Genomic DNA, 15080 nt, shown 5'->3' on the forward strand with positions numbered 1-15080 from the left:
TGGAGTATTGTTGCTGCAACTGACTACATGGGTTACTTGTTTAGCTGGCTGACCTGGTACTTAGAAAAGAACGTGGACTGGAAGCCTGCCTTCAGATGCAGCTAGGGTAGTTCTCTGCCCGCCTCCTGCAAGGAGGGCTCCCAGAAACATCTCGAGGAAAGGGTGATAGGCTGCGGGGAGAGAGACTGCATCCTTTACAGGGATCTCATCGAAGCGACAGTGATTTATGAGCGCTTTCTCGATTGAGCCTCTAAGCCCATCGCGCAGGAAACATCACTTGCGTGATCTGTAATAGTTTTCAAGGCACAAGGGTTAACGCTTTTCCTTCCATGCTATTCCCCCTCCCACCCCCGCCGTTCCAAAGAAGATATAAATGAGGGGGAAGGAGTCATCTTCCTTATAGAACCTGGCCCTGCTCACTGGGTAAAGGATGGGCCCCCCTCAGCTCCTCTCTCTGGTCCTATTGATCCAAATAGTTCCTTCCCAGCTCACTGAAGGCAAGAGCCTGGCAATGCAGACCTCGTCGGGGACCGCAGTCGGAGATGCGCTACAGACACCACTAGGTATGACAACCATTTGGGAATTCTTAAGAAGCTCCTACTGAATTGTACTTCCAATTAAGGGATCCTGCCATGCTTGGGTTTGGTGGTGGCTGTTGCTGTAGCTGGTGGGCTAGAATGACCTAAGGTGCTCTCTTGGAATTCAACAACGTGGGTTCAAATTTCTGCTCTTCTGGAAAATCCCCAGTTGTGGCCTTCAGCACATCGCTTGTGTCTCTGAATATCTGAATAACGGCTGCATCGGCCAACGAGAGTTTTGGGGCATTAGCAAAGCAGTCCTAGACTCAGCATCTCTCACTGACAATAACAGGAGCTAGAAGGGGAAGCTCATATTCTGTGCCCTTTCAAGAGATTCTGGGGCATGCCTCTTCACGATGTGCAGCTTGGCCATTGAGGGTGGCCTTGAACAGCCCTTCAAGGGCTCCAGAAATAGAAATGTCATGAAGGTCATCTGGTGTACCAAACATGAATGGATGGATGAACATACTAGTTTGGGTGGAAGAGCATGATGGAGCATTGAGAAGGGCCTAGTCTAGCTAAGGCCAGAGCTGTAAGCAAGACCGTGCTTAGAGCAATGTTTAGATCAGGCCCTCCATATGTTTTGGGACTACAACTCCCATAATCCCTGACCACTGGTTCTGTTAGCTAGGGATGATGGGAGTTGTAGTCCCAAAACATATTGAGGGCCGAGTTTGCCTATGCCTGATTTAGATTCACTCCCAGGAAAGCCAGACAGTTAAGTGTTAAGATTTGGAGGCTAAACCTCCAATTACTACTTAGCAATGGAGCTCACCTACAGGTGCTCTCACTAGGTAGTTGTGAGAATAAAATGGTGGCGGCAGAAACACACACACACACACACACACACACACACACACACACACACACACACACACACACACACACACCATATGTGCTGCCCTAGGAAGGACAGGATAAAAATGTACTCAATAATTAGTTATATGTGTTCAAGGAACTTGTACCATTAATGAAACAAGGCTCCCCCTTTCCCAAAAAGCGCTACAGTTCTGTTCTCTGAAGTCTCTTTTCTTGATCCATTGCCAACCAAAGCTGCCGCAGCAGCAACAGATATGGGGAACTTCCAGATGTTGCCGAACTACAACTCCCATCATGCCTGCACCTACTGCTATGCTGGCTGAGGGCCACACGGGTTCCCCTCCCCTGCTTTACGGCTTAAAGCAAAAGTAGCATTTAGTACCAAGAGGGGAAAGTTTGGTAAAACGTTGTTTTAGGTTTTGAGTGTACGCAAGCCCTCTGTCTTAATGCGATTGTGGCATGAAAGGGGGTTATTTTAAAAAAACATAAAACCGGTGTGTGAAAACACGGCAGACATATAGGGTGGAAATGAAATGAGGTCCCCTCACACAATGCAATTTCCTCCCGCACCCCCTAATTCTATTATGGACTTCCCGTAACTCTCCAGAGCAGATTTAGGGGGCATGGCGGGTCCCGTTGCCTGAGCGGACTTTGTGCATGCAACAACTTATTGCTTTGGGATGGGACACCCTAGATAAGTGGCAGAAATGCCTAGAGAGAGGAAGTAATGTGAGCTTCTCCTGTACTCCTAAGCTCATTTTGTACATATTTCTTATTTGGTAAGAAATGGCCAAGCCGTTCTATGTGTGTGGCTGATGTATCAGTTATTTACAATTCAAAACATTCCCAGCTGTGAATAGCCAGATCATACAAACCCGGACAACTGTAGAAGCTTGCTCACTATTTGTGACCTAGGTCTCTATACCAGCGCTCTAGCTTTTTGACCACTATAACTGACATAGCACAGTGCGCAAGGATCAGGTAGGATGGCAACAATCCCCTGGGTGTTGAAACACAGAATTGGCATAGTCATGTGGAACAAACTCCCCCAAACATCTGGAGAGCCACAGGCAGGCAAAGACTACCAGAGAAGAGTTGGGTATCTGATTGTCCAAGGGTACTTTCTCCAGATGGGACCCAGGTGGCGCTGTGGGCTAAACCACTGAGCCTAGGGCTTGCTGATCAGAAGGTCGGCAGTTCGAATCCCTGTGACGGGGTGAGCTCCCGTTGCTCGGTCCCAGCTCCTGCCAACCTAGCAGTTTGAAAGCACGTCAAAATGCAAGTAGATAAATAGGGGAGGTAAACGGCGTTTCCATGTGCTGCTCTGGTTTGCCAGAAGCGGCTTTGTCATGCTGGCCACATGACCTGGAAGCTATACGCCGGCTCCCTCGGCCAATAATGTGAGATGAGCGCGCAACCCCAGAGTCGGTCACGACTGGACCTAATGATCAGGGGTCCCTTTACCCTTTACTAGTTTCTCCAGGCATCTTATTCCCAGATGGGGCTCAAATACTAGAAGTGATCCCATCTCGGAGGTGTGCGGAGAGGGGAGGGGGTGGGGGGCTTGGCTGTCAAACTATGGGAGCAGGACATTGCTTGCTTTTAACTGGATCCCCTACGTGCCTTTCCCCATTCTTCCTTTCCTTCTCATTTCAGAAACCCAGACCTCCCAAGGAGCATCCCTGGGCGCGGCAGGCCTCCACAACAGCCTGCTCAAGTCGCTTCCCGACCTGGCCAGGAGCCGCCCCAAGCGGCGCGCGTGGGAGAGGCCCGAGGACCGGGAGTGCCGCCTGCGAAGCCTGCAGGTTCGCGTCAAGGACCTGGGCTTGGGCTACAGCTCCGAGGAGACCATCCTCTTCAAGTACTGCAGTGGCAGCTGCCCCAAGGCCCGCAGCAACCACGACCTGACCCTCTCCGCTCTGCTGCAGAGGAGCGAGATACCGGCCTTGGGGGACCCCTGCTGCCGCCCCACACACTACGAGGATGTGGCTTTCCTGGATGATAGGCACCAGTGGCAGGAGGTGGAGCAGCTTTCGGCCGCTGCCTGCAGCTGTGTGGGCTGATGGTGTTTTGTTTTGTTTTTTGAGGGGGCGAGGGGAGGGATAAATGAATGCAGGCAGGGGCAGGGGCAGACCCCACAGCAGAACAGGCCACCTTTACATTTCCCCACCAACGCAGTCCTTGGCTCAAGATGTGCTTTTAGCCAATTCATAGAATCATAGAGTTGGAAGAGACCACAAGAGGCCATCCAGTCCAACCCCCTGCCAAGCAGGAAACACCATCAAAGCATTCTTGACATATGCCTGTCAAGCCTCTGCTTAAAGACCTCCGAAGAAGGAGACTCCACCACACTCCTTGGTAGCAAATTCCACTGCCGAACAGCTCTTACTGTCAGGAAGTTCTTCCTAATGTTTAGGTGGAATCTTCTTTCTTGAAGTTTGAATCCATTGCTCCGTGTCCGCTTCTCTGGAGCAGCAGAAAACAACCTTTCTCCCTCTTCTATATGACATCCTTTTATATATTTGAACATGGCTATCATATCACCCCTTAACCTTCTCTTCTCCAGGCTAAACATACCCAGCTCCCTAAGCCGTTCCTCATAAGGCATCGTTTCCAGGCCTTTGACCATTTTGGTTGCCCTCTTCTGGACACGTTCCAGCTTGTCAGTATCCTTCTTGAACTGTGGTGCCCAGAACTGGACACAGTTAATGTGCAACTAACAAAGACGCCCCAACAAGGGGTGCCCAAGCCCCCATGCTGCTCCCCAGTTCCATGTGCAAAGCCATTCCTCATAACTCACAGCCCAAGGAGTGTCACACCCATTACTGGTCCCCTGCTCCTCCTTAGGACCACTTCACTTTACAAACATGCAGTTTTTTTGACTGGATCCTTTCTGAATTAGGTCTGGGAGGCTGGGGCAGCACTGTCAGGGCTGAGCAAGCGGCTATATTTATGGGTTATTTCTAAGTTATTTAATTTATTTCTTCCCCTGAATAGGAGGAAGGCCTAGCAGTTGTGCTACCCTTTGTCCAAACTGAGCTTATTATATTATATATATAATAATGTATATGCTGATTTCTCGTGTTAAGAGGCTTGAGGGTATTAGTCCCAGACATGCATTAAGAATGACTGACTTGTAAATACTGGTGTCTATACAATAAAGAGCAAGCAAGGCAATGACAGTGTCCACAGTTTTGGGGTTACCAGCACTTATTGGGAGGACAGGTTGCTTGCTAGCTTCGTGGGAGCAAAGACTGGATGGGCGGGGTATAAATAATAAAGTATTATTATTATTCCACAACGGATCACCTGAGTCAAATGATAAGAGACTGCTGCAAAGTGACCCAGGCAATGCCAGGTATAGAAAAGCAATGTACTGCAAAAGCAATAATAATAATAATAATAATAATAATAATAATAATAATAAGAAGAAGAAGAAGAAGAAGAAGAAGAAGAAGAAGAAGAAGATATTTGTACCCCGCCCATCTGGCCGGGTTCCCCCAGCCACTCTGGGCGGCTTCCAACAAAACATTAAAATACAGAAATTCATCAAACATTAAAAGCTTCCCTAAACAGGGCAGCCTTAAGATGCCTTCTAAAGGTCTGGTAATTGTTGTTCTCTTTGACCTCTGGTGGGAGGGCATTCCACAGGGTGGGTGCCACTACCGAGAAGGCCCTCTGTCTGGTTCCCTGTAACTTGGCTTCTCGTAGCGAGGGAACCGCCAGAAGGCCCTCGGCGCTGGACCTCAGTGTCCGGGCAGAACAATGGAGGCGGAGATGTTCCTTCAGGTATACTGAATATTATTTATTAATTATTATTATTATTATTATTACTAAGTACCTATGCTATTTGAGGAACCAAGGAAAATATAAAAATCAGAAAGAGACCCTTGCAACAAGCCTACATTCTAAGGAAAAACAAATACAGATTTTAATAAAGGAAAATGCTTCTCAATCACCCCAGCTCCACAAGCATCATGAATCTTTTTCTATTTACAAAGAGAGGGAGGGATTCAAGGATTGTGTGAGCTATGGATAGAAGTGCGAAGAATGAAAATTTTGTGAGCATTATAGTCTCCCCTCTCTCTCTTTGGGAAAAACAAGAAAAGCTTTGTCAGCGAGTTGCCAAGGACCAGGTGTGTGATTCTCATCACCTCCACTTTCGTTACAGCTTGTAACCTTCCATTGGACAACCCCTGATCAGCCTCCTTTGCTGAGTTTGCCATTTTGAAACAGCCTGTGTGGCAGTGAATGTAGGCAAAAAAACTTGAGCGCAACATATCAAAGAAGCATCAAGATTTTTATTCCCTGAGATGAACAGTACATTCACGAAGTATGTTTCGGCCCATTTCCCCCACTCTTTGCAGGGCTCCCCACTTTCCCATCCGCTAAGGGCAAAACGGCCTTAGATCTTGACCATCCTCAGACTCTCCTTCTGGTTTGCTGATGAGAAAGCCCATCACTTACTCCTGGTTGCAAAACTGTGTCCCATGGAGCTAGGAGGGCAGGACAGAGCAACAATTTCAGAAGCAGCTCCACTCCCACCAGTTGAGCGCTTAAGAGATACTCCAAATGGAGACAGTCAGTCAGGTTCTATGGTGGAGTAGATGGCAAGGGGAGGTTTCGGCAGATGACAGAGATCCTTCGCTCCCGGGGGACCTTCCTTCCACCGAAAAAGGATTCCTCATCTTTAAGGATCTCATGAGTGAATTCATAGCGAGCTGGCCCCCTTAAGGCAAAGAAGAAATTACACAAGATACCAGTGTGTTACCATAACTAATAATTATTTACACACACACACACACACACACACAGAGAGAGAGAGAGAGAGAGAGAGAGAGAGAGAGAGAGAGAGAGAGAGAGAGAGAGAGAGAGGAAACACACTAGTCTACATCCCACAGCACTTCATGTATATGAAGAGCTCAGGACCTTCATGAGTAAGATATCAGGCTGGTTCACACATAATGTGAAGCCACGGTTCCCTGATCCACAAACGAGTCCTGAGCTCATATATTGCCCTCTCCCCTCTTTGGGGGGGATCAGAAGCTTCTGCTGTTGAACAAAACACACTGCCTTGTAACATCCAAAAATCAGGGAACTGTGATTTGCTAGAACCAGTATCTGAGTGGGGTTCATCCCTCTGAGTTTGAGCGTAATAGGGAATGATGCTTAAATTGTTCTTTTTTTTCCCTTTTTGTTTCAGAAATGCAGTTATTTATTTATAACATATTAAAATATAAAACATTATCTATCTGATCAATTTTACATAGAAAATATGAATACAGTAATAAAATACTGAAAATATTTGAAGCACCAGAACATTAATTGGCATATGCTTATGAATATATTCTGAAAACATTTAACAAAGTGGAATTAAATCTAATCCAACTCACTGATAAGCATTTTAAAAAATAATAAAAATTTGAGACTAGAATTATTCTATATTTTGTTCCTTGCTGAGGAACTACGGTACAACAATAGAATTTAACTGAAGGTAACACAACTGATGAGAGACCAATTAATCAAATAGTTTTGGCTTGTTTGTGAAATATGAAGTGACTTGCATAAGAAAGATATGTTTCTTATGATCAGCTGAAACCGTAAGCCAATACAGAACAAATCCATGGGCACAAAGGTAAATTCTGTAAAAGCATTTCATACCTGTATCATTGAATACTTGACTAAAATCACCTTGCATTATTATTGTCTAGAATATGTTCTATTTTATAAAAGTCAATTCAGTGATCAAAACCTTTGGTGAATGTTTCAGTAAAATGAGTAGGTAGCAAGAGACCCATCTTCCTAGGGTTTGGGATTTGAAACAAGGTGGCACCATATGATGCAAAGAAGTGGAAGCAGGAACCTAGCGCTCCCCCCAAAAAACGCTTTGCAAGGGGATTTTGACAGGTAAGCAAACAACAAGGGAGGACTCTTGCTTTCATCGCCGTACTTTCTCAGAGGCATCTGTTGGGAGGCAGGATGCTGGGCTAGACGGTATCTCTGGCTGCAATCTAACCAGGCAATTCTAACATATTAATATTGCTTATTACCTGAGGATGTAAAGAGAACGGCGTTCAAGCAGCAGGTCCAGCCAGTCGTGCACGTTCTGCTCACTGACCAGGCGCATCACGCTTGAGGATAGCAGGGAAAGGCCTGCAATGGTGCAGCCACAGAACTAGCAGGTGGTTTTTAAAAAAGGAAGGGGGAAAGAGAACAGAATGTTTAATTCTGTAACCACAACTAGTCCTTTAACACAACCCAGATACAACAGCACCTGTGAGAGGTGGGGCAGGAAGATACATTTAGATACATTTACACGGGGGGAAAGATGCTAACATTTGAACACATTTTCTCAATGCCTGAACTGGGGTGTGATGTTGCCAAGAAGGGGCACCAAACTCAACGGGACCCCATATCTGAGTGGACATGCAAACAATTATGCTACAAGCGTCAAGTTTTAACACAAAGCTCCATAAACAACATTTCTCCAATGGATGCAAAATCCATTCTCATCAGAAAGCCAACCCCAGAAGGGAACATACAAGCCTGGTTCTCACTGACAGGGTAAATTTGTATTTGAACTACCGTATTCCCCTTGAATCTAGTTTGAAGGAACTCATGCGATGAAATCCTCCACCAAACACAGTCCCCTGGGCACAGAAAACTAGCATGTCAGGGAGAATGAGATGCTAGAATCCTTCTCACACAAGCAGGGAGCTGCTTTGCACGATGGAGCATTCAGTCAGCCAAGCCTCCAGTTGCGGTCACAGGTACTGCTGCCGTCCAAACACAAGTTTACCTTCTCAATGAGAACTAGGCCTGGCTTATAGCAACTCAGGGCCCACCGTTTGTGCATGAATGCGTAGCAACAAAAGGCAAGCACTCTTCTTGAAAAAGGCCAGCTGGCTTTAGGGCCAATGCTAAATATTAATTTTGCACCCACCCCCAAAATGTGCCTCTTATTCATGGTCACTGGGGGGGGGGTTGTCTCCTGCTGCCCACCTGCAATTATTTCAGTCACTGTTGCCTGGTGTTGCCTGATGTTGCTTCCCATTCATTTTGCTGGCTCAAGCTGAAGGGGGGGACTACTTATGAAGGGGGGGAACTACTTATAAGGACTACTTATGGCCGATCACATCTCCACATCTCCTCTCCCACCCTGGCCATTTGACTGGCTCTAGGTAAAGGTAAAGGGACCCCTGACCGTTAGGTCCAGTCATGACCGACTCTGGGGTTGCAGCACTCATCTCGCATTATTGGCCGAGGGAGCCGGCGTACAGCTTCCAGGTCATGTGGCCAGCATGACTAAGCCGCTTCTGGTGAACCAGAGCAGCACAGGAAACGCCGCTTACCTTCCCACTGTAGCGGTCCCTATTTATCTACTTGCACATTGATGTGCTTTCGAACTGCTAGGTGGGCAGGAGCTGGGAACGAGCAACAGGAGCTCACCCCGTCGCAGGGATTCAAACTGCCGACCTTCCGATCGGCAAGCCCTAGGGCTCTGTGTGCTTTAACCCACAGCGCCACCCACGTCCCATTTGACTGGCTCTAGGAAGCCCATAAAGGGCACCTAGGGAAGGGGAGGCCAACACGGTGCCCTTCCATCAATACCAGCCAGCACAGATCATAACCAGGAATGAGGCATTATAGCCCACAGCATGTGGAGGCCACCCCCACCCCCGTTTCCAACCCCTGCTCTGGGGCACAACCCTCCCCAGTGATCAGGATGCTATTCTGCGAAGCTGCAAGGAGAATACCAGGCGTGTTTGCCTTACCTTGACACTGTCTATGTGGGGCTTTATGTAGCCAGTTTTATCCAAATCCAGGACGTGAACTTGAGCGAGCTGCGGCACTCCTGGGGGGAAAGCCGTATCCCGGACCCTTTGCAGGATCTCCTGACTCTCCTTGCTCCAGTGCGATTTTTCTGTCTCGCGGTACCTATGAATAACCTACGGGAAGGAGAAGAGATTTCGTGAGATGTTTGGCAGGCCCCCGTCTCCCCTCCACTTCGCGCGCCCACGCCGGGTGCCCAAGGTGCCCCGGGGATACCCACCCCGTCCCAGTGCGCGTCCTGGTAGCGGCCTCGGCGCAGCTGCGCCTCCACCTCCCCCGCCAGCAGCGCCTCTTCTTCCTCGCTCAGGAAGCCCGGCACCACCGACGCGCCGCCCGCCACCAGCCTCCGCAGCAGCGCCTCGCTCGACGCCGCCACCGCCGGCTGCCCCGGAGCGCCTTCCCGGCCGTGCAGCGCCCGCTCGGCGTATTGCCACGCAGCCCAGCGCGCCCTCCGCGCGCCCACGGCGCACCGGCTCTGCATAGCCGCCGGCGGGGCAGGGCGAGCCCGCGGTGCATGCCGGGCGCGCCGACACCCCTCGCTGCATGCTGACGTTCGCCTTTCACGGATCCCGGGGACAGGAGCCAGGAACCCACGTGCTTGCTTTCTCCGCCCCCTGCTATCCCCGTCCTTTTTAAGTAATGGATTTCCCTATTACAGTAGTGTCGTTCTTCGTTTCATGCTTTCAAAGAGAAAGAGAAAAGAAGAGAAATCTCCCAAGCGGTCGACTACACATTGGGACAGCAAATAAAACAATACGGAACAAAACATTAACTGAAGAAAGCCAAATGTAAGCATACATTCAAAACAACTTTTATTGAGCTGTGTTTCCAAATGGCACCCACAGGGGGGCGGAGTCCATCATTTCAAATCTGCGCGCTTCTTCCCGTCCAGCAGCAAACGGCTGGAGAAAACCGAGCGCCTGCCTGCCTGCCTGGAGTTCGGAGCGCCCTTGCTCCCGTAGGATCAAGAAGGAAGGGCAAGGCAAGGTACGCGGAGACCAAGAGGCGCCCGCGGAGCTGCTTTGGGGGCCACCTTGGGCGCTGCTTGTTATGTATTAAGTTAACTGCAGTACTCCTTCTGGCCACCGTGGCTGCAGTTCTTACCCTGCCCACTGTGGCTGCAGTTCTCACTCAGGTCCATAACATGCAAATGAAGGATTGAGAGTGCTGTTCACGGATTGGGTAGCTAGGGGAAGTTTGTTACTGTTGCAAGTTACTGAGTACTATATAAGCCAGTTGGCTAAGCTACTGTTCAGTCTGGACTCAGAGCTAGACTAAAGAGCTGGTTGTTTTGAGAGCTGTGTTTTCATCCTTCTTACCCACTATTCTACAGTGGTACCTCGGTTTATGAACACAATTGGTTCCAGAAGTCTGTTCATAAACTGAAGCGAACTTTCCCATTGAAAGTAATGGAAAGTGGATTAATCCGTGCTAGACGGTCCGCGGAGTAACCGTTCATAAACTGAAGCGAACTTTCCCATTGAAAGTAATGGAAAGTGGATTAATCTGTTCCAGACGGGTCCGCGAAGTACTTAAACTGAAGCGTTCATAAACTGAAACATGGGTGTAATTGGTTCCGGAAGTCTGTTCATAAACTGAAGCGTTCATAAACTGAAGCGAACTTTCCCATTAAAAGTAATGGAAAGTGAATTAATCCGTTCCAGATGGGTCCGCGGCGTTCATAAACCGAAAATTCATAAACCGAGGTGTTCATAAACCGAGGTTCCACTGTACATTGCTTTTGTGGGATCGCATGCCTCCAGGTACCCTGCCACTTTGGGGCAAGTGGGGTGGGGGATTTTGTAAGGGCCAGGGGCTTTGGGAGAGGCAATGTGACCCCCCGCCCCCCTCTGGGTGGCGAAGGGCTGGCTTGGGGAGGGACTGGCTTGAAGATCAAAATGGCACATTTCACCAAGCAGCACACTTTTTAGTGCACTTTCTTGTTTCTTTATTTCAAAAAGTCAGCCATTTTGTGTGTGTTTGTGGCAGTGGTCTTTCTGCTGCAGATGCAAAGGAAAGGTTTGCCCCTTCCATGACCCCCATCCCCATCAGCTAAGAAGCTTAGTAAAGAAGGTTCCATTGGTGCTGCAATAGCAGTCAGGGGTCTCCATGGCTGTAATTAAGAAAAAACAAAGAGTTTGACCCTGTCTGTATATGACTATACGGGTTGGTTGAAGGTGAGAATAGGGTGGTGATGGGAGATGATCGTTTGGGGAGGGGGGGTCGTAGGAGATTAAGGAAAGGCTTGTTTGTTGGTTGGGTTGTATATGTGTGGCTGCTGGTCTGTGATCTGGATCCATGCTTCTTTGGTATCGTGCATTTGGTTTTCTCCCATGAAGTTGGAATGGGCATTGATTTGTACCCTCTCTTGTGAAATCGGTTCTCTCCTGCATATCTTCTCTTCCCTGCCTGGTCTTTGTTTAGTGTCAACGACTGGATGTACCCTGGTGGTGAAAGCAATTGCATGCGATTACAGCTTGCATCAGGGACCCAGGTGGCGCTGTGGGCTAAACCACTGAGCCCTAGGGCTTGCTGATCAGAAGGTTGGCGGTTCGAATCCCTGTGATGGGGTGAGCTCCCATTGCTTGGTCCCAGCTCCTGCCAACCTAGCAGTTCGAAAGCACGTCAAAATGCAAGTAGATAAATAGGAACCGCTACAGCGGGAAAGTAAACGGCGTTTCCATGTGCTGCTCTGGTTTGCCAGAAGCGGTTTTGTCATGCTGGCCACGTGACCTGGAAGCTATACGCTGGCTCCCTCTGCCAATAATGTGAGATGAGCGCGCAACCCCAGAGTCGGTCACAACTGGACCTAGTGGTCAGGGATCCCTTTACCTTTACAGCTTGCATCAAGCATGATTAAATATTACTTTTGCATCAAGCAAAAGCACCCTGGTGGTGAAGGCAACTGCATGCAATTACAGCTTGCATCAACCATGCTTAAATATTGGTTTTGCATCTTATTTTATGGCTACGTCCTAAAATAGGGGAAACACAGTATGTGTGGCGCCTGCAGAGGGATTGAAAGTGATACCAGATTCTGTGATTGTAGATTAAATATGTTTGCATGGTCCATTATCAGAGTTATAACTATGTTCATTTCTCGAGAGAAGGTGGCTCATGCTTAAGGGAGTGACTGAGTGGGAAAATCATATGGAAATAATTGTTGATACGTCTTCCGTTGGAGTTAAAACTGATGTTCCTTTCTAAGCACAGGTAAATCGCCCTAGTAAGACTTAATAGTAATAGTAGGGTGTTTAGGATTGCAGCCCAAGGCAGGTAAATTATGTTTTAGATTCTTCTCCTTCTCCTTCTTACTTAATTAGAAAAAAGGGATTAGTAGGATAATGGTTCTCCCTCCCTCCCTCTCTCTTTTCCATTCAGTCTCCTGGATCAAGCTGTAAAAGACTTCACCTTCCCAGCCCCTCAACTCCTACACCAAATCCCTTAAGGTACTTTGGCACACAAAAAAAGGGGGGGGAGAGTCCACTTTACCGCTAATCTCCACCGGTAAATGGACATTCTGGGTGAGTAATAAATCAGACACCCAGCCTCGCAGGTCCTCCTCCCTAATTAGAGATGTTTATTGGAGATTGTGTTTATCCAGCTGCCACGATGAGAAAAAGCTGTGACATGATTACCTGTCTACATAGTTTTTTATACACATATCTCATTGACATCCAGCACCATCGGTTCTCTTGCTGTACTACCGGATTCTGCGCACCCGAGTCCAGGACTGAGCGTTGACGACGTGCACGGGGAGGAGACGAGCAGAGCGGAATCTGTCTGAACGTGGAGGTAAGCGAAGCACAAGCCTTGGCCAGCCAATTCCTGTTTATGCACATGTCACATTCATGTTTATCTAATTCTTTTTATTAATTTCTGCAGATGGCTGATAGGAAGAAGAAACTTTCAGGATACCAAAACAGAAATAGAAAACTTGAGAGAGAAGAAAATGTAAAGAAGTTGACAACTCCAATTGGATTTTTTCCCCAACAAAGTAAGTGAGCTACTTACTTTATCCATGTATATTATTTGCGTACGTTTATTATTAAAAGCATAGGACCCAGGTGGCGCTGTGGGTTAAACCACTGAGCCTAGGGCTTGTTGATCAGAAGGTCAGCGGTTCGAATCCCTGTGACGGGGTGAGCTCCCGTTGCTCGGTCCCAGCTCCTGCCAACCTAGCAGTTCGAAAGCACATCAAAGTGCAAGTAGATAAATAGGAACCGCTACAGCGGGAAGGTAAACGGCGTTTCCGTGTGCTGCTCTGGTTTGCCAGAAGCGGCTTTGTCATGCTGGCCACATGACCTGGAAGCTATATGCCGGCTCCCTCGGCCAATAATGCGAGATGAGCGTGCAACCCCAGAGTCGGTCACGACTGGACCTAATGGTCAGGGGTCCCTTTACCTTTATTATTAAGAGCAATCGTTGTGACACTTAAATGGCACAACAGCTGACCTTAAATTGTTTTTTACAAGTTTGGATTTGAACCTACAAAGTGCTCATGAGGTCTATTGCTCTCAGAGCCACTATTGTAATTTATGTGTACTAACCTATGCTTTTTCTGTTTCAACAGGTACATCTTCTGCAACTGTGGATAAAGAAGAAAGACCTTCAAGTACATCTTCTGCAACCGTGGATGAAGAAGAAAGACCTTCAAGAGATTTAGAACATACTGCATGTATTGAAGAAGCCTCTACTTCTGCACTTGCAGCTGAATCTCCCTCAACGTCCGAGACTCCCCTGGAAGTGACATTTGATGAAAATGCAATGGGTGATCCTTCGTTGTGGCCGCAAATTCTCCCAGACAAGCTAAGACGGTTTCTGCTAGATCGAGAAAGTTAAAGAATAATGAAACTGTAAATCGAGATTGGCTTCTATATTCCATATCTGCCAATTCAGTGTTCTGCTTCTACTGTAAGCTTTTCAATGCTAATGTCACTACTTTTAGTGACAATAGAGGTTTCCAAAACTGGGAGCATTCATCTAGGAGTAGCGAAATACACGAAAAGAGTGCAGGACACCTATTATCCGTTAAAAAAAGCATGGATCTAAAAAATAGTATATTGAAAGGGAGAACTGTAGATTCCTTGTTAAAAGCAAGGTTTACATAATAAGATAATAATTGTCTTAAATCTGCAACAACAAAACAAGAATAAGCAAAACAATGTGATGTTGTTATATACTTAATAATATGTGCAATGATATGTGCAACATACTTTGTGTTTTAATAAAGCTGTGGCCAAATTTATGCAAAAAACCTTAAACATTTCTGTGTGGGGGGTGTTTTACTTTGAGGGGTGGTTTGGGGACCTCTGCACAGGCACACAATAAACGGGCAACAAAAACAGTTTGTTTATGTTTCCTGTTTTCTTTCCCCAAGCAGAGATAATATGCAAGTGTGGTGTCAGCTCCCTAAAAAGGTCAACAACTCTGGGAAACGGGGGGGGGGGGGCAGATATGCTTAAGACGGCCCTGATGGGGAGGAATGTGTATATATGGGGGGGCTCTTTTTGTTCTTGTAAGTCCCTTCGGGTTGCCTTGGGCAAGATGAAGGGACTAACAAATGTTGTTATTTATTATTGCCAGTCCTCAGCACAGCAGCTGGTTCCCCCCCTCCCTTCCAACTACTTTGCACATGTTGCTTACAATGGACAGGATCACACTAGGATTGCAGGCACACACATTTGTGGCAAGGTGTGAAAGCAACCCACTGGCAATATACAGTACAGCTGACTCTCAGTGGAGGTTACGTTCAGCGGAGAGAGCAAAAAGCCAAAATTGCATATAGTCAAACCACTCTCTCTCTCTCTGCAGCTCCAAATGCTCTTCCAAGATGAACTGCAATGGTGG

The 15080-nt window shown here is 47.5% G+C and overlaps 2 protein-coding genes across 2 annotated transcripts; one reads left to right on the plus strand and one right to left on the minus strand.

Moving 5' to 3' along the window:
* Positions 1-417: 417 nt before the first annotated feature.
* Positions 418-3466, plus strand: PSPN (persephin). The gene is made up of 2 exons (XM_035097248.2): positions 418-563; positions 3054-3466. The coding sequence occupies exons 1-2, from the start codon at positions 431-433 to the stop codon at positions 3458-3460; spliced, it is 540 nt and encodes a 179-aa protein (XP_034953139.2). The 5' UTR covers positions 418-430; the 3' UTR covers positions 3461-3466.
* Positions 3467-5676: 2210 nt separating this feature from the next.
* ALKBH7 (alkB homolog 7) lies at positions 5677-9752 on the minus strand. The gene is made up of 4 exons (XM_035097249.2): positions 9451-9752; positions 9173-9346; positions 7448-7572; positions 5677-6126 (listed from the first exon to the last, which is right to left on the minus strand). Exons 1-4 carry the CDS (start codon positions 9709-9711, stop codon positions 5991-5993), a joined length of 696 nt encoding a protein of 231 aa, XP_034953140.2. The 5' UTR covers positions 9712-9752; the 3' UTR covers positions 5677-5990.
* Positions 9753-15080: the final 5328 nt, after the last annotated feature.

Source organism: Zootoca vivipara, chromosome 16, assembly GCF_963506605.1.
Source record: "Zootoca vivipara chromosome 16, rZooViv1.1, whole genome shotgun sequence".
Taxonomy (NCBI): domain Eukaryota; kingdom Metazoa; phylum Chordata; class Lepidosauria; order Squamata; family Lacertidae; genus Zootoca; species Zootoca vivipara.

What these genes read in the sequence shown, in the direction of transcription:
- ALKBH7 (XM_035097249.2), bottom strand. Translation starts at nt 9,711, where the DNA reads ATGCAGAGCCGGTGCGCCGTGGGCGCGCGGAGGGCGCGCTGGGCTGCG. An exon ending in AGGACGCGCACTGGGACGGG is followed by an intron (nt 9,347 to 9,450) that starts GTGGGTATCCCC and finishes TCCTTCCCGTAG; the next exon opens with GTTATTCATAGGTACCGCGA. An exon ending in CGTTCTCTTTACATCCTCAG is followed by an intron (nt 6,127 to 7,447) that starts GTAATAAGCAAT and finishes CTTTGCCTTAAG; the next exon opens with GGGGCCAGCTCGCTATGAAT.
- PSPN (XM_035097248.2), top strand. Translation starts at nt 431, where the DNA reads ATGGGCCCCCCTCAGCTCCTCTCTCTGGTCCTATTGATCCAAATAGTT. An exon ending in TGCGCTACAGACACCACTAG is followed by an intron (nt 564 to 3,053) that starts GTATGACAACCA and finishes TTCTCATTTCAG; the next exon opens with AAACCCAGACCTCCCAAGGA.